Source organism: Dasypus novemcinctus, chromosome 4 (assembly GCF_030445035.2).
Source record: "Dasypus novemcinctus isolate mDasNov1 chromosome 4, mDasNov1.1.hap2, whole genome shotgun sequence".
Classification (NCBI taxonomy): Eukaryota; Metazoa; Chordata; class Mammalia; order Cingulata; family Dasypodidae; genus Dasypus; species Dasypus novemcinctus.
In genome coordinates this window covers 114,116,821-114,140,441 of record NC_080676.1, presented here as the reverse complement: position 1 = coordinate 114,140,441, position 23,621 = coordinate 114,116,821, and the positions used below count along the sequence as shown (strand labels likewise).

General features: G+C 37.8%; 2 protein-coding genes across 6 annotated transcripts in view; one reads left to right on the top strand and one right to left on the bottom strand.

Moving 5' to 3' along the window:
* Positions 1–23,621, bottom strand: part of STX19 (syntaxin 19) — a 92,169-nt gene that overhangs the window by 9,239 nt on the left and 59,309 nt on the right. For 2 of the 4 annotated variants that reach the window (XR_011648687.1, XR_011648686.1), the window contains exon 2: positions 23,323–23,342. Coding sequence is in view for 1 of the 4 variants with exons in the window: in XM_071214889.1 (XP_071070990.1) it covers positions 22,354–23,238 (885 nt within the window). In the remaining 3 variants the exon portion in view is untranslated. Of the gene's footprint in view, positions 1–16,787; positions 23,343–23,621 lie in introns of those variants that run through there. The other 2 variants (XR_009185595.2, XM_071214889.1) reach the window with 1 other exon arrangement.
* The window catches only part of ARL13B (ARF like GTPase 13B), a 102,366-nt gene that overhangs the window by 30,453 nt on the left and 48,292 nt on the right, over positions 1–23,621 (top strand). The gene's annotated exons all lie outside the window — the stretch shown is intronic.

Genomic DNA, 23,621 nt, shown 5'->3' with positions numbered 1-23,621 from the left:
TGTCCAGCATCTGTCCCTGCAGTATCATTTAGGACAACTCCACGTTCTGAAAATGCCCCCACATCACAACTCTTCTTCCCTTTCCCTGCCCTCAGCAACTACTTGATGTTCTTTAAGAGAGGGAAGGGTGTCTCTTGAAAGCATGGGTGGCTCCCAATGGGGGAGGACAGTGTAGTGTGTCATGCCCTCAGCATTGTTACAAGTATCTATGAATCTGGTCTTTTAAGCAGTGAAGTTGGTAGTCACTGAGAAGAGTGGGAGAGAGGAATAGAATAGATGGAGGAGGGGGGGAAACTGGGGGACAATGGAAATGTTCCACAAGATCGTGCAATGATAGATATAGGACATGTTAAATTTCACCAAAAATTTATAAAAGTATAGTCTAAAATGTAAACCATAATATAAACCATAATGTAACTAAAAATTTAGTATACAGTCTAAAATATAAATCATAATGTAAGCCAAAACGGAACCATGGTTAGTAGGTCTTTATCCCTTTTTATGTTACTTCCCTCAGTGCCTCTTCCCTTCTCTCTTGACTTACTGATAGCAAGTTTCCTAGCCAGTCTTCATACTAACAATCTTGTCTACCCTCCAAGCTCTCTGTTATCGGCCTAAGCTCTTTTCTTTATTTGATGTTTTTCAAATTACAAAACTGTTACATGTTTATCATAACAAGTATGGCAGTGCAAGAATATGTAAAAAATATGAACACTATTTTTAAAATGCGAATTTGATAGTTTTACTATTCCCTTGGTTAAAGTCCTTTAGGTTCCCTTTATAGCTTTCAGATTAAAGTGCTTTATCTTTATTATGGCAGCCAGGGCTCTTTGTAAATCTGGTTCCAGTGCAACTTCAGTCTCTTAACCATTTTCTGTTCAAGCTGTAATGAACTACTTTCAAATTCTCTAGCCTTCAAGCCCTTCAACATGCTTCTGCTTCCTTCCCAGAGCATTTGTTCCTCAACCTTTTGCATGGCTAGCTTTTACTAGTATTTTAGGAGTCAGCTAAAATAATATCTATCCAAGGAAGTTTTCCTAATGACAACTCATACATGAACCTTGATCTGAGTATGATATTCCTCTTTGGTAACTGTCTCACTATATTGTAATTATTTATCCATGTCTTCTTCATTAGACACTAACCTCTTTGAGGTCAGAAACCTAAGGAATATAGCACTGTGCTTGACAAATATTTGTTTAATGAACTAATATAAAAGAGTCAGGTTTGTGACTTAACACCTTTAAATATTTGTAGATTGTTGATGCAAGTAATCTGAAATCATCTTGGAATATTAAATTGTAAATGTCATATGCTGTATTTGCCAACAGATGGCAATATTGGTATCGTGAAATGCTGGATGTGACAACTGTCAATGAAATGCTTTTTCCCAATTTTTATAAATTATGGAAACTAAGGTAAATAGATTAAAACAGTGAAAAATCAGAAGAACTTAATTATTAGGCCCATTTTTGCCATTAATTATTTGTGCTTTTGGGCCATACGTGATTGAACTAGATGATCTTTAATGTTTGTGGATTTTTGAGGGGGCAGGCAGAGATAAAGGCCCTACCCATGTATGGCTTTGTAACATAAAACTGTTTGCTTAGCATGATACTGTCTGCTTTTTTCCCCAATCCTTGCAAATTCTGTACTTAGATTTGATCTTTATGATATGTAGATAGATCTTCTGATTTTAGATATACATATATTATTATTTACATGTTCCTATTAAGAATTTTTTGCAATTATTTGAACTTGGGCTTTGATAAGTATGGGTTATTGGGGGGGTAGGTTAGGTAACAATTGAAAGAATACTACACAGGTAAAATTATATTTTTATATAGTCAGCCTTTTATTGGCATAGACTATTTTGTTGACAATAGAAAGGAAAGATGATCAAAACTATTTTAGATTTGAAATACATTATTTTGCTTCTTCTGTAGCAGTTATATTTCTCTAATTTTGTTGTGATTAAGTTATACCATATGTCCTTGCTCAGTTGTTGCCAGTGCATAGTAAATGTACCTTAGGAAGGTTCCTAATATGAGGAGAAAACAGGGAATCTGATTTTAGGTAGGAGGCTTGCTATCTAATTCTTAAACTGTGACTGTGTGGCTGTTGTAGAATTTGAGAGAAGTTCAATTATTTGAGTATAGAGAGGCCAGGACTCAGGAATGATTTTGAGAAGGAAAAATGGTTTATTGACGGCCGGCCGGGCCGGACTCGGCCGGACTCGGCCGGACTCGCCGGACTCGGGAGCTTTCAGTTTGAATCCCGAGCCCTGAACAAGATTTTCAAACGTCTTTTATACAGAGAGGAAAGGCCAAATGGTCCCTTTGTTTCAGTTCTCAATAGGCTTCAATTAGCATATGTATCTTCCACATCTTAGGTAAGCTTTTAGCATGGACTCCAGATATTCTAGATAAGCTTTTAGCATATTTGGTTTTTGCATTTCCCCTAAATACTTAAAAGTTTATAGCCCTTGCATTTTTAAACTGTTTCCTGGGACTGGAGCCTGTTGCCATAGTCCCTAAGGGCAGGACTGCAGCCTCTTACCATTCCACACCCACAAGTCAAACAGCTTAAGTTATCTCTGAAGAGACAAAGAGCCTTCCACCCATAGCCCACATCATGGCCTTTACAAGCTACTTTGTTCTTTCATACATGCAGATCATTTCTCCCCCACCTTTCCACAGAGCAGTTTTGAGGAAAACATGTGAGAAAGCAAAGAATTAGGTTTCAGTTTGGTGAAGTAAGTTGACCTGAACTTTCCAAATGTTCAAGCAAAACAAAACACAGGGGAAAACATTTTTAGCTACCCTAGACACAAAGGAAGAGTTCTATCCATACTATGGAATCTTAAAGGAATTTATACAATTTGTAATGCAAGTGACATGGATGGAATGAAGGGCTAACAAACCTCTGGTTTCCTTGGGGCATTGAAAAGTTCATTGGATGCTAAGTGGGAAAGGCCTCTAGCAGAACCCCATTAAGTTAAGTGCTAGGGGCTGGTGGGTTGTTGGGGGAGGATACTGTTTTATAAAGCAGGATACAGTGCTTTTTATAGCACAACTTGCTTCCTTCCTACCCACAGAGGTCTGGACTTCTTACCTGCAAAATACGATTACAGCATCTAATTTCTTTCATTCAGCACTTGTGTGAACCTAAACTAGTTGCTTTAGGACCCATAAAGCCTTTCAGAATTCATTTTAACACCTAAATAAGCACCCCCCCCCCCCCCCCCAGCCCCAAATGGCAAGATTAGAAGAACAAGCCCTCTGGAAAGATCAATAGAAGGAAATAAATCTGAACTGTTAGGATCTTGTTTGTAATCACCAAATTAGGAATTGCTAGAGCCAGGATTCATTAATTCATTATTTCTGGTGGGATGCAGAGCCGATGACCCATAGACGAGGGTTCTAGACAATCTCTAGCTCTGTCCTACTTGATCCTGCACACTAGCCTGACCCCATGTATGATAAGGCTTGAGATTTCTCTTGAAAAGTTAGAATCACACATCATCACTAGGCTTGTATTTTTTACCTCTGAAGTTCCATTTGACTGTTCTGTAGCAATTATTATTCAGCATAATATTTTAGTTAAAATTTTCTGAAATAAGTTGTCAAAACTTGAGCAAACATTGGTTTAGAGGAAAAAATTGAAAGTTTGGCAACTGTATTCCAAGACCTATCATGAATTTGTTTACAGCACTGGCAAGTTACTTTACTTCCTTGGACTTGTGATTAAGTTTTCTTCTATAATAAAAGCAGTTGTAAAATATTTTCGTTCTTTTTTTTATTCAGTTGTCTATGTAGTAAGGTGAGCCATACAAATAGATCCCAAGAAGCAATCTCAATAAAAAGCTAAAAATGATTTGTATTCTTTCTAAGGAGAGTAAAAATAGGTGCCCTGCAATCATTTCACCTGTTAATTTTTCACTTAAAAGTAGTTATTAAAGACTGACTACTTTTTTTAAAAAATACAACCTAAGCTCTACAAACAAGCTAGTGCTGATGGGGCAGAGAAAGCACCATAATGCAGTGTTCCTTCATGTCCTCATAGTATCTGATTTGAATTTTTAGGGAAGGGCAATCAGTTTCAGAGTAGGGGGTGTTGGGGAGTGGAGCCTACATACTCTATAGGATCAAAGTCTTAAACTTTTTTCTTCAGGAATGTGAGATTCTTAAGATTAAGTTTAGTACCCTCCTGCCTTGGATGCTGCTCCTCTAAGTAAGATGCCTATCTTAAAATAATGCTTTCCAGGCCATCACTAATTTTTTTTTGAAGTAAACTTTATTTCAACTTCAAAAAATAAAATAACAGACAAAGCTTAACAAATTATGGGAGCATAGCTTTAAAGATTTTCTGTCCAGGCACATTTATCTTATTTAATCCTAAAAACAAACTCTGTTGTTCCTCCAGTGTTCAGAAGTATAAATAAATGAGCACAGATTGATTAAATGACATGACCAGGGTTCCTTGTTAGTGAAGAAAATGAAAGAAAAAAATGCTTGATCATATTTATATATCATAATGATGTGGGCTATGGGTGGAAGGCTCTTTGTCTCTTCAGAGTAAACTAAGTTGTTTGACTTGTGGGTGTGAAACGGTAAGAGGCTGCAGTCCTGCTCTTAGGGACCAGCAGGCTCCAGTCCCAGGAAATGTTTAACAAAGCAAGGGCTATAAACTTTAAGTATTTAGGGGAAATGCAAAAACCAAGGCTTATCTAAAATGTCTGGAGTCCTTGCTAAAAGCTTACCTAAGATGTGGAAGAGATATATGCTAATTGAAGCCTATTGAGAACTGAAACAAAGGGACGATTTGGCCTTTCCTCTCTGTATAAAAGACGTTTGGAAATCTTGTTCCGGGCTCGGGATTCAAACAGAAAGCTCCCGAGTCCGGCCGGCCGTCAATAAACCATTTTTCCTTCTCAAAATCATTCCTGAGTCCTGGCCTCTCTATACTCGAATAATTGAACTTCTCTTAAATTCCACAACATTAATGGCGACCACGAAGGGACAATAAATGAAGGCCAGAGACGGTAGCATTTTGCTGCCCCTTCCAAATCCCCGAGGAAGCCGGGAGGACTCGGGTGAACCCCAAATCTGGGCGCCCCTGGATTAAATTTAATCCAGAAAAGATGTGGGCTCCACCAGAATCTTCCCGACAAAATCAAGGGGCAATGGAAGGTCTGAAGAGAAAGATTCTGGGAACGAAAAAGAGCTCCGAACAGGGAAGAAGGTAAGACTCCCCGGGTGAGCAGAGTCTGGAAGGCCCTAGCTTTAATTGCTAGGAAGGGGAGGCTGATCACCTCCCAAGAGAACCCTAGTAGCCCCAGAAGGCTGGGGGGAAGCCGTTCTCTCTAGGCTTGGGAAAAGGAGGAAAACCGGGGAAAAGCCCTGGTGTTTTGGGTTTGTCTAACTGCATGTTAGAATCTGGTACTGGTCTTATATCCACTAAAGGAGTGGAGTCTCGATTTTAATAGGAAGGGTATTTATAGGTTCGAGTCCTAATATCCTGGAAATTGGTCTAGATTAAGGAAAACAAAACTTGGTTACAGGAAAATGGATCGGCTCTTCTGGTGGAGCTTGGTCTGGGTGTAAAGTTTAAACAGTGGAAAAGTCTAGCTGAAATCTTTTGTTATGGTGCTAATTTGTGAATGAATTTGCTTTATACCAAATGTTAAGTGTTCTGAGGTTTGTGATGGCTGTGGGGGCAGCCGTGGTGAAAATAAATATATAAACTTGTGAGTCAGATTAGTGACCTTTGTGCTTCTGTCTGTGTCAGCTCAATGTTAGTGTTGGAGTTGTGTCCTTACATGAAGTAGAATTACAGCTGAGCTGGAGCCCTCCCTTGCCATTGGCAAGGGGGTGAAATGATTCTGGGGCAAAAGCTGAGGAGTCTAGATGTTTGTGCATGTTCTGGTGTCTTGTCTCTGGTCTGGCCCTTTGCCGGGGCTTGGAGGCCATCTGTGTCCGCGCCAAGCACCCAAGTTTGTTGGGGATGTCCCAGTCAGGGTGGCTGGGTCCCTGGGAGAGTTGCCAAATTTGAGTAGGTTCTGTCTGCCCATTTTGGCTGAAAGCTGGAAAGGGGGGAGCGGCTTGCCCCTTTCCAGTGAGTCCACCCTTCTATTCATAAGCCGCATTCCTGTTTGTTGTGCACCCGACTGCCTGGAAGGGGGGGAGCAGGTAAAAACTAAAATGGTTGGAATGTGATAGAAGAAGCAGTTAAATCAAACTTTTGCGTGGGAAAGTTAAATCTCAGATAAGCTGTAACTTCTGAAGTATCCAATCTATGGAAAAACAGGAAGAGCTTGCATGCTAGGCTTAGGGGTATAAATTGTGTCATTTTTCTTTGTTCGGGGCACCAGCCATATCTGGCTCTGCGCCCCGTCTTGCAAGATTGAGAATAAAGTATTTTCTTCTCCACAATCTGGTGAGCCTTATTTTCTTCCAGAAGATTTCTTTCCAACAAAATAAGGTAATTAGTGGCTCTATTAACAAATTTCAGTAAGTAAAGGAAAGTCCATAAAAACTATGGAGAGATCTTTCCTGGGTTATGATTTTAAAAAAATTAAGTAATTGTGTAATGTGTTTTGAAACCTGGAAGTCAGTATGCATGTGTTTTAAAACCTGGTAGTCAGTTATGCTTTTAAATTAATAATTTTCATAACTTAAAGAAAAGAAGTTTTTAGCTTCCTGTAAGGGAAAAAGAGAACATTCCTTGCATAAACTATTATGGTTTCAATTTTATTTAACTTGAGTGTAATCTCCCATAGTTAATTTATAAACTAAATTAACATATGTACAAAATCTTTACAGTAATGAAAATTGTAAGTGAAAATTGTAAGTTCACATTGGTGAAATTAGGCTAAAGGGAAAAGATTGTAGATATGCTCTCTTAAATAGAGAGTAAATTTCTTTCATTGGTAATTGTAATTTAGTAAGTTTATTTAAACATGAGGTGTCTAGTCAATGCGGTTATAGTCAATTATAAAGAGTTTGTAAAACATCTTCCAAACTGAAAATGTTTAAATAATTCTAGTTGTAGAAGTCATTGTTAACTAAAGAAACTTAGATTGGTATTGGTAGCAGAAATAACTTCATGATAATAAACCTGTCTGAAGGCCACTGCAAAATACACATTTAAGTAAATGGTAATAAAAAGTTGTCTTGATTCTATTGGAAATATTCTGTTTTCATTCTAACAATGAAAAGTATTTTTCCTCTATTACTAAAGTACCTACTGTTATCTTCATAGTAAAATTGTGTAAGTAAATAGTCATTTGATATATGTATTGCGTTAAGTTGTTTAAAATATATATAAAACAAGGAATAAACTTTAACATTGTCAAACTCTTGTGCATTCGAACCAGGCCTTGTATACATTACAGGTGGCCTCTCCATGTGAGTTATTGGCTAGGCTGGTCACTGACCCCTCAATTAAAAATATGTGCTATATCAGTCTCTGGTTCTGCTCCTGAAGTTGATGGAAACTATATTGCAGTTTCAAGCTCCTGCAGCCAATAATGACTCGGTACAGCCAAGTGTATAATGGATATCGCCTCCAGACTGGCACTGTTCCATGGTGCCAGAGAGCACTATGCACCAGGCTAGTAGAATACTGGAAAATCTCTGGAATACTGGAAGGATGCTGCAACTTGCTCACTGCGTTGAAGAACATGCTGAGTGGAGCCATGATACCAGGAGACTGTAAGTAAAACTTGAGCACAATTGGCATTATGGCCTGCTCTCATGGAGAGATAACATGTAAAGTATTACAAACCTGAAACTCAAAACTAATAATGGCAACTCTGAATCCTTATGTATTAAGTAATACATTAGTTAATATTAAGTGCTGTACTTTTATCCTGTACTAAATATATGCCTAATAATTGTAATGTTATCTTTTCTATTTTGGATCAAGTGCAGAAGTATATTAGACATGTTAAATTCCTGGTAAAATCATTTTCTAAACAGTTAATAACATGTCTATAGAATAAGGTGGCAGTCTCAGCCAGTCTCAGTTAGCAAAAGTGAGGCTTGCTTGCTGATGGTGAGTCACCTATTGAACAAGTCAAAATTGCTAGAAATTGTACAATGAAAACCAAGGTGTAAAAATCTTTATTCTGTAGTTCTGATCACTCCCACAGGTGAAAACTAAGAGTATTTCCAAATTAGTGTTCTAATCCTGAGTGAAGCCAGTTGCCCAAGGAGTGCCAGTTCACCAGGAGCATCTGACAGAGCGAATGAGTGTCAATCATTGAACAGCTTGGAATGTGTCTTCAGACAAAGCTAAGTGTCTGTTGCAATTTCTCTCTAAAGATGGATAACTTAAAAAAGAATATATATGCTGTTCCCACCAGCTTTTAAGGAATGCCATCTTTATAGGCATCTAATCTTGTCTATCTCTGTAATCCAATGTGTCCTCTTTTAAAAACGGGTATTCCAAATTTTTAATTAAGTTTGTTTCTTTCAGAGTGAACATCTTATTAACCATATGAAAACTTCATCCAACTTCGTACAGAATGCCAGATCCATCTTCCTCCAGTTAGAATAAATTAAAGAGTTTTTACACCTTATTAGGCAATGACTACAGCCCATGGCCAGCAGGAAGCAGTTACAGAAAAGAGATCGTCTCCCTTCAGCACCCCTTTTAAATTAAAGGTGTAAACTCTTTAAGAGTAAAATAAAAGTAATAGATGGATCTGGAACCTGACTGGAAATCCACGTGAGTGCCAGTGGCAGCAGAATAACTGCGGGAGGCCCCTGCCCAAGATTCTGCTGTCCAGAATGAAAAGTTCTAAACTTCTAAAAACGGTCCTTGATGCTGTACTAAAGACTGATAAATAATCAGTCAAGACAACAAACAGTCATCCACCTCATAGCTACAACAATAATTATGCCAAAGCTTAGCAAGTAAACTTTGACAAAGGGGGGGAATGATGTGGGCTATGGGTGGAAGGCTCTTTGTCTCTTCAGAGATAACTAAGTTGTTTGACTTGTGGGTGTGAAATGGTAAGAGGCTGCAGTCCTGCTCTTAGGGACCAGCAGGCTCCAGTCCCAGGAAATGTTTAACAAAGCAAGGGCTATAAACTTTAAGTATTTAGGGGAAATGCAAAAACCAAGGCTTATCTAAAATGTCTGGAGTCCTTGCTAAAAGCTTACCTAAGATGTGGAAGAGATATATGCTAATTGAAGCCTATTGAGAACTGAAACAAAGGGACGATTTGGCCTTTCCTCTCTGTATAAAAGACGTTTGGAAATCTTGTTCCGGGCTCGGGATTCAAACAGAAAGCTCCCGAGTCCGGCCGGCCGTCAATAAACCATTTTTCCTTCTCAAAATCATTCCTGAGTCCTGGCCTCTCTATACTCGAATAATTGAACTTCTCTTAAATTCCACAACAATAAAACTAAATCCTATATTCTTTTTTTTTTTATAGATAAATAGATCATATAAAATGTTACGTTTAAAAACATAAGAGGTTCCCATTTACCTCTCTCCTCACTCCTCCCACATCAACTTCCCCTTTCATCAGTAAGGCACATTTATTGCATTTGGTAAATACAACCTGGAGCACTGCCACGCTGCATGGACTATAGTTTACATTGTAGCTCACACTTTGCACCAGTCCGTCCAGTGGGTTATGGCACGATAAACAGTGTCCTGCATCTGTCTCTGTAATATCATTCAGGACAACTCCAAGTCCTGAAAATGCCCCATATCACATCTCTTCTTCCCTCTCCTTGCCCTCAGCAACTTCCATGGCCACCATCTCCACATCAATGATACAATTTCTTCCATTGCTAGAGTCACAACACTTCTATAGTAGAATACAGCAAGTCCACTACAATCCATGTTATATTCCTCCATCTTGTGGACCCTGGGATGGTGATGTCCACTCCACCTCTAAATTGAGAGAGGGCTTAGATCCCGCATGGCTGGTGGATGCGATTCCCCTGCTTGCAATTGTAAATACTCTCAGTTCCCTGGTGTTGTGGTTGACCATTCTCACCTCCCCGTCAGCTGACCTGGATACCTTCAAATGGACCAGAGTAGGTGTTGCAACTCTGCTGAGGCTCAGGGCCTAGCTGGCACATGGACAGTCCAGAGACTCAAGTCTCCTGAGCATATACAAACCCCAGCACCAATTACAGGTTTGGTAAAAGTGACAGAAGAGGCATGTGTAGAGAGGTCACATCTGAGTCCAACTCCATCGCAATAAGGAATAGAAATTCCAAAGTAGGGCCCACTGGCAAGGCAGTGAACTCCAGAGCCATCTATATTCTTTTTTAACAGCTTTATTTCAAATTCACAAAAGGAAAAAAAAAAAAAACAGAAAAAGTCATTTATGGAAACATTACTCCTAAAATTTTCTTTTTCAGGGACTTTTATCTAATTCCAACTGCTAACTTAGTTTTTCTTCTGTTGCTCAGAAAGATACACAAATGAACACAGATTAATTAAATGACGTAGTTAAGGACTCCTTATTAATGACAAAAAATGAAGAGACAAAAATGCATTTTCTTATTCTTATCTCACAAAATCAAACCCCATATTCTTTTTGTTTAACCTTTAGAGTTAACATAGTACCCACTTTGCTTTTGGTAAAAAACATTACAATGTTGTTGTTTACTATAGTCCATAAATTATATTGGTTATCTTTTTCCTATGTATCTCTACATTCTTAATACCCCGTAGTAGAAGAACGTTCCTGTATTTATATTGTTAACCACAATCCTCATCTACTTCCTAAATCAATGTTATGCATTTCCAATATTATCCTCTAGCTGTCCTCCAACTAACATTAATTCTCCTAGACTACTCATTTCAGCCACAATCACATCCATAAATCAACAGTATTTATTGCAGTCATTATAACGTGTTACCACCAAGTCCCACCATTTCTGTTGTAGATGTTGAGAGAGGTTCAGTTATTTGTGTATGAAAGACCAGGACTCATTATAATTTTGGGAAGGAAAAAGTAATTATTTATGGCCAGCTGGACTCAAGAGCTTTCTGTTCAAAACCCAAGCCCAGAACAAGATTTTTGAGTTCTTTTTATATAGAGAAAGGGCCAAATGGTTCTTTGTTTCAGTGGTCAATAAGCTTGAATTAACATATATTTTTTACATTTTAGGTAAGCTTTTAGTACATTTGGTTTGCATTTTCATTGACTATTTAAAGTTTATGGAGTTTGCATTGCTAAATTGTTTTTCTGACACTGGAGTCATTGTCATGGTTACCAAGGGCAGGGCTGCAGCTCTTACTGTCCCACATGCACAACTCAGGACACCTACAGCTCAGGTTATCTACAAAGAGATGAACAACCTCTCACCCATAGCCCACACAATTTACCCCCTTTATGCCAGCTTAACTTGCTAAGCTTTGGCATAATTATTGTTGGAGTTATGAGGTCAGTGTTTGTTGTTTTGATTGATTACTCCACTTACCAATTTCTCAGTGAGGACTTAAAGACAAAGTTCCTGGGTAGCATCTGGGGCTTACCTGTTTTCAGAAGAAGTTCTCGTTTTGGCCAGTAGAATCCTGGTGGTGGGTGCCTCCTAGCAGTCATCTTGGGGGTTATTGGTGCTTATGTGGAATTCTTGCCAGGCTCCAGATCTATCTATTAATTTTATTTTACCCTTAGAGTTTATACCTTTAATCTTAAAGGGGTGCTGAAGGGAGATGATCTCTTTTCTGTAACTACTTCCTGCTGACCATGGGTTGTAGTCCTTACCTAACAAGATATAAAAACTTTGTTATTTTATTTTGACTGGAGGAAGATGGATCTGGCAATCTGTGAATACCTGTTTTTTTTTTTTTTTTAAAGAGGACATTGGATTACAGAGGTAGGCAAGGTTAGGTGCCTATAAAGATGGCACCCCTTCCTCTTGACATAGAGGTGCAATGGACACAACCAATCCAATGTCCACATAGAAGAGGTGGCATTGGATTGGGAAAAGTGGACATGGTGGACGATGGGTATGGGGAAAGGCAGGAAGAGATGAGAGGTGGAGGCGTCTTTGGGACATGGAGCTGCCCTGGATGGTGCCTCAGAGGTAATCACCGGACATTGTAAATCTTCACAGGGCCCACTGGATGGAATGGAGGAGAGTATGGGCCATGATGTGGACCATTGTCTATGAGGTGCAGAGGTGCCCAAAGATGTACTTACCAAATCCAATGGATGTGTCATGATGATGGGAACGAGTGTTGTTGGGGGGGGAGAGGGGGGGTGGGGGGGTGGGGTTGAATGGGACCTCACATATATATATATTTTTAATGTAATATTATTACAAAGTCAATAAAAAAAAAAAAAAGATGGCACCCTTTTTAAAAGTTGGTGGAGAACAGTACATCTCTCTCTCTCTCTCTCTCTCTATATATATATATATTTTTTTTTTTTACATTATTTTCAGAGAGAAATTGTAATAGATAACAGTATTAGGTACTTAGCGTTGTTCTGAAGACGCATTTCAGGCTGTTAAATGATTGCCACTCATGTGCTCCATCAGGTGCTTCTAGTGAATTGGCATCTTTTGGGCAGTTGGTTTCATTCAGGATTAGTGCACCAAGTTGGAAATTCTCTGTTTTTAGCTGTGGGAGTGATCAGAACTATAAAGATTAAAGATTTTTACATTTTGGTTTTAATTGTACAATTCCTGGTAATTTTAACTGTTCACTAGCAAACAAGCCTCATTTTGCTGCACAGTAAAGTACAGTAGAGTAGGAGGGTAGCTGAGCCTGGCACCAATTAACCAGCTACCTGCAAGCCACTGGTAGCCCTGTTGTTTTTAGCTAAGATGGCTACCTTATCTTATAGACATGTTTATTAACTATTAAGAAAATGAAGTTTACCAGGAATTTAACGTGTCTAATGTACTTTTGTACTTGATTTAGAATAAAAAAGATAACGTAATTATTAGGCATATATTTAGAACAGGATAAAGGTACAGCACTTAATATTAATTTTAATGTATTAATGCATAAGGATTCTGAGTTGCAGTTAATAGTTTTAAGTTTCAGGTTTGTAATACTTGACATGTTATCTCTCCATGGGAGTAAGCTATAATGCCAATTGTGTTTAAGTTTTACTTACAGTGTTCTGGTAATCTTAGCTCCACTTAGTATGTTTTTCATACAGTGAACAAGTCGCAGCATCGCTGATCCTAGAGAGAGGTAGTTTCCAGTATTTTACTGGCCTGGTGCATAGTGCTTTCTGGCACTATGGAACAATGTCAGTCTGGAGGTGATATCCATTGTACATTTGGCTGTACTTAGCCATCATTGGCTGCTGCAGGAGTTTGAAACTGCAACGTAGTTTCCATTGACTTCAGGAGCACAACCAGAGGCCCGATGTAGTAAATATTTCTATTGTTTAGCGAGTCATTGACCAGCCTGGCCAAAAACTCCTATGGAAAGGCAACCTGTAATGTATTCTAAGGCCTGGTTTGAATGCACAAGAGAATTTGACAGTGTTGAATTTTATCTCTTGATTTTTCTATACCTTTCAAACATTTCCAATGTAATGTGTTACATATCAAATGACTTTGCTTACCTCTACAATTTTACTATGAAGATATTAGTAGGTATTACTTGTAATAGAGGGAAAAAAAACTATTTTTCATTGCTAAAATGAAAACAGAAGATTCCTAATGGAATCAAGGTAACTTTCCATTACATTTACTTAAATACACACCTTGCGGTGACTTTCAGACAGGTTTTATTACCATGAAGTTGCTTTTTGCCATCAATACCAATCCAGGTTTTAGTTAACAATGGCTTTTAGAACTAGAATCATTTAAATGTTTCCTTTTGGAAGGTGTTTTTACAAACTTTTTACAATTGACCACAATTACAGACTGGCAAATTTACTCCAGATTACAGGTAGCAACCAATGGAATTTACCTCATGAATTTAAGAGGGAGCAGTTTTACACTTAATTTAATTTCATTAAACACGAGTTTAAAGTTTCCATTATTTTAAAGATTAGCACATACAGTGTTAACTTATTAGCCTGGTAATCATAAACCCAAGAGATAATACTAAGCTAAACAAGTTGAAACAAAGAATATTATTTTCCTTTTTTACAGGGGCTTAAAACCTTTTGTTTTTGATAATTTTAAAACTGTGACTAGTTTCAAAAGCATACTAACTTTCAGGCTTTGGAATATAAAGCAATTATTTAACCTGTTTTAATATATTTTTCCCCCATATAACCACTCCCCATCCCCCCATCACATCATTTTTGTAAATAGTATTTTTTTGAAGATATATACATCACATAAAAAATATTACATTAAAAAATATAGGAGGTTCCCGTAAACCCCCCCCCCAGCCTACTCCTCCCCCACCAACAACCTCCCCCATCATTGTAGCACACTCATTGCACCTGGTGAACACATTTTGGGGCACTGCTGTACTACATAGATAATAGTTTACCCTGTAGTTCTTACTCTCCCCTAGTACATTCAGTGGGTTATGGCAGGATATATGAAGTCCAGCATCTGACCCTGCAATATCATTTAGGACAACTCAAAATCCCAAAAATGTCCCCACATCACATCTCTTCTTCCCTCTCCCTGCCCTCAGCAACTACTGTAGCCACTTTCTCCACCTTGATGCTAAAATTTCTTCTATTACTTGTCACAATAGTTTTATAGTAGAATATCAGTAATAACCTGTTTTAATTAAGATTTAATAAGGATTTCATACCTTTTTAACAGTTCTGTATTTAGATTTTTTACATGACCTTTTATACTGTTTGGTTTAATTTAGGTTTTAAAAATATATATTACTTATATAACTGTATATTTAACTTTAGCAAATAGGCAGACATGAATAGTTTGATACAGAAACACCATTTAGTTATTTAAAATCTTTTTCTTTGCTGGTTAATTCAAAATATAGTTCTCTCACTGACTTTCCTAGTTACATTGCTGTTTGGAGGGAACCTGAGCTTCTGTTTAGACTGGAAAGAAACCGGGTAGCTTTTACTCTTTTTTTTTTTTTTGGAGACATTCTGAACAATGGGGGGGGCGTTGCTTAGTAAGGCCTGGTACACTGAAAAGAGTATTGTTTACTCTTGGAAAACCTGGCAACAGTTATTTCTGATATCTGATAGAAATGGCCAATCAGAATTAATTTATATTATTTTAAAGGTCAAGGAAAAAGACAGTTTTTCCTTTAAAAGGGTAAAGGAAATGATAAGACTAAAAATATTTAGAATGGCACAAAAGTGATATGCATAACCCCCCCTTTTTAATTTAACTATAAGTTTTAAAGTTTAATTGTTACATTGGTTTGTTAACAGTGGGCCAGACCTGCAGGAACTGTAAGTAAATGCAAACGCAGTTTGTAATTACCATCACAATAGTTGAAGATCAGGGGTGAAATTAGTTATAAAATAACTATAGGATAAGTTTGAGTAATAACAACCACTATTACAGTAAGCATTAGATAAACTTGAAGTAGCCATAAATAGAGGCAAATTGATTAATATCACTATTACAATAGCCGAAATCTAGGCCACATTTACTCCATTGTAATAGCTTTAGTTACAGATTTTTATATATATATATATATATAAATATGTAAAGGTACTTATACATGATTTTAATTCTTAGTTACAGGTTTAAGTATGTTCTGTTTTAAGATGAATTGGATACCTTTATTAATTACATTACAAGAACCTTATTAGTAACAACACTGAGATGCTTTCCTGTTTTTTTCCTAGTAACTGAACAGATTTCATCTGCGGGTTATGCATTTAATTCCCTAGCAAGACAGTATTGGCATTTAAAGATTCATTTCAAGTTACCTTTTACCGTGATTTTTAGGCGCAAGCAAACTGACAAAATCCGAACACAGATTTTAAAGTGGAACACAAAGTTAAGCACAGATTAAAACCAAATTCCATATCTTAGCATTTTAAGGAACTCCCTGACCCTAATTGATGGCACACGAAGTCTTATTTCGATTACTATTTACACCTTTTATAGGCACAATTGAGTTTAAACTGAGAAGTTTGAGGGTTTGTGTTTTTTTTTTCAAGCATTAGCTTCCTTCCTTTAGACATGTTTATGGCTTTAAAACATTTCAGAACATTTCTACATAGATTTACAGAGAGATTCAGAAAAGCAGAATCTGGGCAGAAGTCCATTTATTTTGGCCTTTGACACTAAAATTGCATTTATCCTGATTCTGATCCTGCATCTCCTTTCCCTCTCCTCTTCCAGGCAGTCGAGTGCATAGCAATTAAATAGGAATGAGGTTTACGAATAGAAGGTGTGCACTCACTGGAGGGGGCAAGCCGCTCCCCCTTCCCAGCTTGCCGCTTTTATGCATCCTCCTAAAGGGAGGAGGAGAAAGAAGGTGGTGATAGCAAGTTCCAGGCTGCTAAAATGGCTTGAAAGAATTTTTCAAATTCAGTGTCTGTCCTGGGGATCCCCCCCGCCCTGGCAGGGCTATGATTTAAGTTACTGGCTCCATCAGCTACCCTGACTGGGCCAATTTTAATAAAACTTAGGTGCATGGTGTGGACACTGACACAGACAATCCTGAGCTGGCAAATGGGGTGGACCCAGAGAGGCAAGACAGCAGAGCATGCATACACACATTTAAATGTCACGATTTTGCTTTATAAACTACAATCAATTCACTCCTTTGCCAGTGGCAAGGGAGGGTTCGAGCTTAACCAAATTTTACCACTTTATGTAATTACACAATCTTAGCACCAGCATTTAGCAGACAGACAGAAGCACAAAACTTATCAATCTGACTCACAATTTTTATATATATTTTATTTCTTCAGCATGGCTGCCCTTGCAGCCATTACAAACTTTAGAAAGAGAGAACACTTAACATTAACATCTGAACAGGATCTCCTGCTTATGCTTGCCATCTGCAAAGTGAATTCATTTGCAATTCAGCACCATAACAAAAGATTCCGGCTAGACCTTTTCACTGTTTAACTTTACACTCAGACCAAGCTTCACTAGAAAGCTGATTTATTTTCCTGTAACCAAGTTTTTCAAAGTCCAGAGCAATTTCCAGGATGTTAGGACTCAAACCTATAAACATCCTTCCTTCTTATAATCAAGCCTTCACTACCTCAGTGGAGAGAAGCCCAGAACTAGATAACTAACATGCAGTTAGACAAACCCAAACACCAGACTTTTTCCCTTCTTTTTTTTTCTTTCCTTTCAGACCTGGAGAAGATGGCTCCTCCCCAAATTTCTGGAGGTAATGGAGCTTCATGGAAGGTCATTGGGTTCCCTCCTCGGGGATCCGGAAGGGGTAACGAAATGCTATCTTCTCTGGCCTTCATTTGCAAATCCCAGATGAGCCCCCAAATGTTGTAGACATTGAGAGAGGTTCAATTATTTGCATATGAAAAGGCCAGGACTCATTATAATTTTGAGAAGGAAAAAGTAATTTATTCATGGCCAGATAGACTTGGAAGCTTTCTGTTCAAAACCCAAGCCCTAAACAAAATTTTTGAGTTCTTTTTATATAGAGGAAGGGCCAAATTGTTCATTGTTTCAGTGCTCAATAAGCTTGAATTAATATGTATCTTTTACATTCTAGATAAGCTTTTAGTGCATTTGGTTTGCATTTTCTCTGAATATTTAAAATTCATAGGGTTTGCATTGCTGAATTGTTTTTCTGGGACTGGAGTCATTGTCATGGTTGCCAAGGGCAGGGCTGTAGCTCTTACTGTCCCACACGCACAGTGCAGAACACATACAGCTAAGGTTTTCTACAAAGAGATGAACAGCCTCCCACCCATAGCCCACATCATTACCACATATTTACATTTGATCTTATTAAACATTCTACATACATCCAGCATCATTTACCCCTTCTCATCCCATATTCCATCTCCCCCCAACCTACACTTCATAATCCAACTCCATAAGTTCATTCATTGTATTTAGTTCATATCAGCAAGACAATACAATATTTTTCCTTTTGTGTTTGACTTATTTCACTCAGTGTAATATCCTCAAGTTTCCTCCATTTTGTCATGTGCGTCCCCATTTGATTTCTTCTTACACTTGAATAATATTCCATTGAATGAATATGCCACATCTTGTTTATCCAGTCATCAGTTGATGGACACTTAGATTGTTTCCATTTTTTAGCATTTATGAATAATACCATTATGAGCATTAATGTGCAACTATCTGTGCAAATATCTGTGTCCTTGCTTTCAGTTCTTCTGCGTATATTCCTAGTAGTGGAATTGCTGGATCATATGACAGTTCTGTATTTAGTTTCCTGATGAACCACTAGATCGTCTTCCAACAGTGAAGGAGTGTTGCTATTTCTCCACATCCTCTCGAGCACTTGATGTTTTCTGTTCTTTTAATAGTGGCCATTCTGTATGGTGTGAGGTATCTCACTGTAGTTTCAATACAAATCAAAATTGCAATGAAATACCATATTCTTTTTTTTCTCTGACCCTTAGTATTAATATAGTACCTTATTTGCCTTGCCACAAAATATCATAGTATTATTGTTAACTATAGCCAATAAGTTACATTAGTTGTATTTTTCCCATCTCCATACTCAACACAAGAATGACTAATGCATATTAAATGTGTAAATAAAATATCTAAAATGTTCAGTAATTTAAAATTTGTTGTTTTTATTGCTTAAGATAGGGTGATACTAATTTGTTTGTAAATATAGCAATGAAAATTGTGATATACTATGTTGCAATGAATTTTTGCTTTGCTTTAAAAACACTCTGTGCAAGAGCAGACAACCGGGGGAGGGGGGTGGGAAGGGGAGAGAAATAAGTAAATAAATAAATCTTTAAAAAAAACCACTCTGTGCAGATATGAAATGCTAATGGAAAAAGTACTCTCACAAATCTGTGGGACATAATTATGCTAGTGAATATTAAGTAGTACTTTATCTCAGTTTTCATCATGAACAATTTAGGAGCAATTACAAGCATATCACTAAGGCTTTAGGTGAAAGTATATAGCACAGATTTAGAGGGAACAAAAGATATATGTCTGTCAACATCCAATTAACTGGGGGTTGTATCATCTGTTTTTAATTAGTCTTTTTCTTAATATTCCTTAAACATTTAAAACTGATGTGTGGGAAGCGGACTTGGCCCAATGGATAGGGTGTCCGCCTACCATATGGGAGGTCTGCGATTCAAATCCTGGGCCTCCTTGACCTGTGTGGAGCTGGCCCATGCTCAGTGCTAATGCTCACAAGGAGTGCCGTGCCACGCAGGGGTGCCCCCGTGTAGGGGATCCCCACGCGTAAGGAGTCCGCCCCGTAAGGAGAGCTGCCCAGTGCAAAAGGAAGTGCAGCCTGCCCAAGAATGTTGCCACATACATGGAGAGCTGACACTACAAGATGACGCAACAAAAAGAAACACAGATTCCTGGTGCGGCTGATAAAGATAGAAGTGGTCACAGGAGAACACACAGTGAATGGACACAGAGAGCAGGCCACTGGGGGTGGGGGGAGGGGGAATGGGAGAGAAATAAATAATAAAAAAATACATCTTTAAAAAATAAAAATAAAGAAAAAATAAAATAAAACTGATATGTGGAACATCTGATTATCCAGTAATGCCTGATAATCAGCACAGTAGAAAGTTCTTAAATTTCCTTATATTTAAAAAATTAAAAATGATTTTATAGTGTTGGTATAACATAAACAAATTCATTTCTTTCAGATACCCAAATAAGACTCACCTTCTCACTCCATTTCAACACCTGGGCATCTACATATTGATATGTAAAAACATAATACCATATCATCTGATCTCAAATTAAAGTTCAGACTGACCCTAACGACTCCATGGTAATCCTACTGCCTTTCCTAGAATGTTTGTTATCCTCCTCTCCAAAATGACTACTTCACCTCTTTTCCTTTCTTCCTGTTCTTATCTTAACCTATTTGTGCTTTCAGTTAATTTTTGCCTCCTAATTCTTTAGGGAGATAGAAACTGACACACAAGAATTCTCTCATCTTCCCACTCCCACTTTTATTCCACTATTTGCTTTTGTTCCTAACCCCTGCTTCCCTCCTATACTTTGGTTGAAGTGTCTCTCCCTTATCCAAGGCCAGCTTCTCTGTTTTTGATCCCACCTCTTTCTGCTTTGGTATATTATTCCTGTCCTTTCTTGTATCAAGAGCTTCTTTCTCTGTACCATTCCCCTCAGTGAATGTGCTTGTGTTTTTTATCTTTAAGTTTTGTGCAAGCCTTTGACTCTACATCCCTCTCCAGCTATTAACTCTTTTTTTCTTGTCCCCTATACAAGCTTCTGAAAAGAACCGTTTGTCGTGGGTGCCACACTCTTCATATCACATTCTTCCCTCAACATTCTCCACTTGTGCTTCTGTCTCTACAATTCCTTAAAACTGTTCTTGTTAAAGTCAGCAGTTACCTTCATGTTGCCAAGTCCCATTCTTAATTTCCTTAAAGTCTACTATTTCCTTCTCCTTTATAGTCTCATCTTTTTCATTACAGCACACTTTATTGGTTTTTCACTTGCCTTATTGGTGGTTCCTTCTCAGTCTCCTTCACAATCTCCTCTTTTGCTTTAAATCTAAATTTTGTAATATGCCAGGGCATTTTCTGGGCTTCCTGTTTTTTAAATCTATGTATTTCACCCCTGAAGCTACCCAAACGACCCAAATCTAGCCCTGACATTTCCCAAAAGTTTCTACTGGTATAACTAACATCCCAGAAACCTCCACTTGACATTTTATAGTCATTTCAGATAGTCTTGGCCAAAATAGAATTCTTGATTTCCTCTTTACTCCCAATTCTAAAATTGTCAGTCTTGGTCTTTTCTTATTTCAGTAATGGCCATCACCATCCAACCAGTATCTTGTAGATTCTACCACTTCTTAAATCTGTCTTTCACAAAATGATCTAATTTTTTCCATTACCACCATAAAGTATATAGTACTTAAGAGCTGGCTCTAGAGTCAAACTGCCTGGGTTCAAATCCTGATTCATTATGTGCAGTTTCTGTGAACTAGGGCTGGTTACTTTATCTTACCATACCTCAGTATTCTTAAAACTGGAATAATATTTACCTCATACTTTACCTACTGTAAATTTATTACAATGACAGGAAATACGCACTTACTAATTTTGAGTATTGGTACTGCTACTACCATCACCACCACCATCCTAGTCCATACCTCCATCATCTCTGTGTTTATGTGAGTTTGTGTTGGTTTGAGTCTTTCATGGACCCTAGAAAATCATGTCCTTAAAGCAAACCTATTCCTGTCCCTGTAAACCCACTGTAGATGGAAGCTTTTGATTAAATTGCTTCAGTTAAGGACCATTGATTAGATTGTGGGACTCAGGGTGTGTCCTTAATCCTCTTACTGGAGTCCTTCATAACAGAGGACTAAAAAGCTACAGACACACAGAAAAAAAGCTGCAGAGACAGAGAAATTGTGAGAAGCTAAGAGAGAAGTTCCAGAGGCCAGAGGCTGGAATCAGTGGGGTACACAGATACCGAAAGAGGACCCTGAGAGGCTGAAAAAGACAAGACTCTGAGGAGAGGGGAGAGACCCAGACTGGCAGGGCCACCACTATGTCTTACCATATGGCAGGAGACCAGGATCACTAGCAGCTGACCTTCAACCAAAATTTAAGCATGAAGTACCCAAGATGCTGGGCCCACAGAACAGCTCAAAGGTGAAGAGACAAGCCCTAAGCCTGGTTACCCACAGCTGAGCTCTGGGAGATAGTAGATTCTGGAGGGGAAGGGAGGGACCTTGGCAGAGATTGGCTGCCATCTTTGCCATGTAGCAGAACACCAGGATCATCAGTAGCTGACTTTGGTGAGAAAGCATCCCCAATGATACTTTGATTTGGATATTTCATGACCTCAGAACTATAAGCTTTTATCCTAAATAAAATCCCCATAATAAAACCCAGTCTATTTCTGGCTTTCGCAGCCCTGTGGTAAACTAAGACACTATCTAACCGAAAATTTAAGATCATTCATCTCATTTTCAGTAATTGTGTGTTTAATGCTTTTAGTTTAATTAACTGAGTTTATGAGTATCTAAATTTAGAAGAGACTAGAAAATAAAATGTTTGACATTTATTTAAACCCCTTCTCTATTTTTATATAATTTTGGAATGTAACAGGTTTGCAAAGACTCATCTTACATCATTGACTTCAGAAGTTTATGTAATCATAGTAGGTAAGTGCTAAAAGGGGGAAATTATGAATTAATGATGATTAGAATGAGTCCATGGAATGAAGAAAAACAAAATAAGGTGCTGAAATATGGGACATTCCTCATCCTAAAGCTGAAAATATTTCTAAAGTAGCTTCTTTACTGTGATCTATAACATGGACAACACCAACAACACAATATTCTGCAAGGATTTCTTTTTTTGTACTTTACAGCTAGCCCAAATTTCTCTTTTGTAGTGCTAACATATTCTTTTGTACTATTCATTATCATTTCAATATTGTTGATGCTTTCTCCTTGCTCCTCTACTAAAAGAGATATCTGAATGAAAATGTCCTTTAAATGCTTTACTTGGTTCTCCAAATTAACAAGTTCTTTGTGTCTCTGTTCTATCTCTGAGAGTTGTGCTTTAGTGATATTGATTTCTGTAAGTAAGCTTTCATTGAAAACTTCCCATTTTCCTTGATGAAGCATATCATTTACTTCTTCTTCAGACACTTCTTTTCCAGCAACTTCAAACTGACGGAAGATAAATGTCTTACACTTCTCTTGCTTTGCTGCTATTGTGTCATTGTATATAAACATAGTTTGCTGAAAATGGCGGAACATTGCAGCATGCTGAGATTTAAGTATCCTTGTGATCACTGATGATGGACCATTTTCAGTCTCTGACTTTTTAACTTCTTTCATTAAATCATCCAAACCTCTGTTAATGTGTTCTGCTTGGATTTTTATCTCCTTTGTAATGCTAGACTCTCTCTTAAGAAGACTAAACCTTCTCATTGAAGCCACTAGACTCTTCTGTTGCTGCCCAAACTTTTTAACATCTTCTGTCAAATTGTTAATACTCTCCTGTAGTTTTTGGATCTCATGTAGGTGTCTCTCAGCTACAGGCTCTCTTTCATAAATAATGGCTTGCTGCAGAAACTCCCCTTGTTCCTCTGCCTCTGTATTAGACACATTCCTGCCTCTAGAGAGTTCACTTTCCTTTGTTCGCTGTTTTAGTTCTTGAAGTCGGTCTTTCATCTTCCCATTCCTTCTAAATAGCAAAAGTGATTGTGTTGAAAAAGAGAAGTTTGATATTTCCCCTTAGCAGCAGGCTTCACATACCTTCTTGTGGTTCTAGGTTTCTGAAAAGAGATTTAGAAAGTAGAAAAATCAATAAGAATTTCCTCATAAAGATCATTGAAATGAAATGTAAAAGTCATGTAAATAGTTTATGAATTACTTTTCCTAATTCTGGACTGCTATGAGTTCCATTTAGTAGGTAAAGTAGTTGAGAAAGCAGTGATGGAGATTAAATTGCCCCATAATAGATTCTTCAGTATCATGACACTGTCATATTTTTCTTCTAACAGGCTGCTGCTTTGATCACACTTTCAATTTTTGGATTTAATGTTTAAACTCTG